Source organism: Neolamprologus brichardi, chromosome 1 (genome assembly GCF_056152115.1).
Source record: "Neolamprologus brichardi isolate AB-2024 chromosome 1, ASM5615211v1, whole genome shotgun sequence".
NCBI classification, from domain to species: domain Eukaryota; kingdom Metazoa; phylum Chordata; class Actinopteri; order Cichliformes; family Cichlidae; genus Neolamprologus; species Neolamprologus brichardi.
Genome location: NC_142104.1, coordinates 2,282,083 through 2,285,059, shown reverse-complemented (window position 1 = coordinate 2,285,059; position 2,977 = coordinate 2,282,083). Strand labels below are relative to the sequence as shown.

At 40.2% G+C, this 2,977-nt stretch overlaps 1 protein-coding gene across 1 annotated transcript; it reads left to right on the top strand.

Annotated features, from left to right (window-relative positions):
* Positions 1–395: 395 nt before the first annotated feature.
* Positions 396–2,628, top strand: gtf2a2 (general transcription factor IIA, 2). Its single transcript, XM_087843769.1, has 4 exons — positions 396–589; positions 1,672–1,776; positions 1,864–2,021; positions 2,427–2,628. Coding segments are annotated over exons 1-4 (336 nt in total). The 5' UTR covers positions 396–517; the 3' UTR covers positions 2,428–2,628.
* The last annotated feature ends 349 nt before the right edge of the window (positions 2,629–2,977 follow it).

Here is a 2,977-nt window from a genome sequence, read left to right as displayed (position 1 = left end):
ACGAGCAAACAACTGAAAAATAACTAGAAAAACCTATAAAACTGGTACAAACAAAGTAGAAATCGAAAGTGGATGAAATCATTTTTTAAAATGAAGAAAACTCGAAGGAAAAAGACTTTTTCTGCATCAAGTAAGCAATACACACTAGGAAGAGGCCACCTCCAAAATAAAACTCCAAAATAAAAAGTCCTTTCTGAGCAAACATGAGTCTAATAAAAGTAAAAATCGAAGTAAATTTGTTGACATATTCAAAATACCTTTTTGAACTAAATTAATAAAATGAATTTAAAATATTAAATTAAAATGTCAACGACTAACAACTCGATATTTTAAAAACATTATTTTACGTAGTCAAAATGACAATTATTTCGAAAAATCTTAGCGGAAGTGTGTTGTTAGCTTGTTAGCTTGTGGTCGTTCAGGCTGTTGTTGTGGAGGGAAGCAGTTAGCTCCGTTTGCTCGTCCTGTGTTTGGAGGATAGTTAGCTGCTGGTTTTCGCTCTTTCGGAGTTTCCATAATGGCGTATCAGCTGTACAGGAACACGACGCTGGGAAACAGCCTGCAGGAGAGTCTGGACGAGCTTATACAGGTAACACTGCCCGCGAACACGGAACCAGTGCTGCCTGTTGGTGGCATTCAGCTCCCCGCTAGCCTGTTAGCCGGATGAGCTAACAGTAGCCTGCTAGCTGTACCATGTTTTAGACTCCAGAAAACAAGCAAAAAATCAAGTTTTTACCAGAGAGGGGTTACAATTTTGCAGGTGTGAGCTGTAGGGGATGAATAAAAGCGAGGAGGTCAAAGTTCACAGACGTACAAGTTACTGTTCTGTAACAGTGATGAAGGTTTTGTTTACCTGGTTCAAGGGTGAGAAAGTCTTTTAATTAAACGAGTTGACGCTTCTTTTTCACGTCTGAACCTCACATCATGCTCTGACACTCGCCCTCTCAGGTGTGCCGCACTGTGGGAGAGTATAGTTTGTTCTTCAGGTGGTGAGAAATACGAGGAAACATCTGACTCTTTAACTACACGTAGACCAATCAGAGGAAAGTCCTGTGTGCTCAAAGACCAAACCACTTTCGTACAAAGTGGCAGACGACCTGAGTACAGCACATCTGTTTAAATCACTTCAGAAAAAAAATGTGTTGAAAATGTAAATTGTGCTTTTGATTTTTCTGTAAAGTCTTGTTTCAAAAAAGTCTTAAACCTTTTAGAACTAACAAAGCATTAAGACTTTAGTTCAAAAACAATTCGTGTTGGCAAAGATACCAACACAAGTTTGAATGGGCCCTGGCTGCACTTCACTGTTGTACCGAGTTCCACCAGATGGTGGCAGCACACCCACCGGTCTGCTGGGCTGTAATTTTAGGAACTGGGTGTAAAGTTAGGAGAGTAACTACACAAACAAAAGTAATTCTCTGGTTTTGTTCTGTGTGCCATCAGCTGTTACAACATTCCTGTTTGTGAGTGTTGTCTTGTTGTTGCCCTCGAGTTCATCTCATTTCATTTGCACCTGTGCAGGTGAAATAGATTCAGTGGTTTCTTCTTCCAATGTTCACCTGACTTTGTTTTACTACAATGATCGCGTGTTCCCATCATTTCTTTGAGCTGTTTATTATTTAAAAATCTTAAATTTAAACTAATAAATGTGTGTGTGTGTGTGTGTGTGTTCAGACTCAGCAGATAACTCCTCAGCTCGCTCTTCAGGTCCTCCTCCAGTTTGATAAAGCCATCAACACAGCGCTCGCCAACCGAGTCCGCAACAGGGTCAATTTCAGGGTGAGTCCATCTGTATTTTCTCAAGCCCCGCCTCCTAAAAAAAAAAAAAATCATCCAACCCCACCTCTCTCTGTCTCCACCTCTCAGGGATCTCTGAACACATACAGGTTCTGCGACAACGTGTGGACGTTCGTTCTGAACGACGTTGAGTTCAGAGAGGTCACCGAGCTCGTGAAGGTCGACAAGGTCAAGATTGTCGCCTGTGATGGAAAGAGCGAGTCGACCCACAACAAAACTGATAAATGGCAAGTACAACACGTGCATGTCCATCAGGATCGGTCCTGCTTGTTTACGTTCTGCTGTGTTTCTGTGCTTCAGCTTTACTCGCGTTATTCCTTTTTTAATGCTTGGACTCTGAGGGGAGCTTTGCATGATTGTTCAGAATAATCCTTTATCTCAGCGTGCGTGTTTTAACGTTCGAAAACACTTTGCTGTCTCTTCATTTACACACGTGCAGAAGTGCAGCTACTTCCTACCTTGACCTTTCACAATAAAATCCACAGATAAATATGCTGTTTAATAAGTAAAAAAGGCTTTAAGGTCTGATTTGTGAAAGCAGATGCTGATACCACAGCATAAAGATGCAGTCAACATAAAGTTGCTCCAGCAGATTCTCACATTTTCGTTGTTTCGTCTTTTCTTCTCTTTAGATTTGGGCGGCCGGCTCTCTGGGAGTTCCTCTGTGGGACAAAGTCCCGGATGGACCTGGACTGTACATATAATTTATTACAGCGGTCACCTGTGTGGGTGTGTGCGGCAGTTTGCTTTGTTTTTTATTGTTTACGGAAGTTTTTGTTCAGTTTGTTGTGATTACTGAGTCATGAATAAAAACTTTATTTAAAACACAAACAACCTCTGAGCATTCGAGCTCTTCTGTTCCATCAGGTATCATGACGGACAAAGGTTTTTAAAAAAAGAGGTGGGGGTTGATATTCTGAGCTTTAAATTCAAAAGAAGAACAAATCCCCCCTCAAATTTGTGAGAAAAAGCTCAAATTTACAAGAAGAAATTTCAGATTTGCGAGAATTAAAAACCTTAAACCAAAAGACAAAAACTGAGATTCATGAAAAGCTTCGGATCTGTGAAAATAAGATTGTGAGAAACACAAAATTAAATGAGTCTTAAACAGCGATTTCTTCAGATTATAAAAGGACCGAAGACGTTTCCAGAGTTTTTTCTGCTTTATTTATTTAATACAACA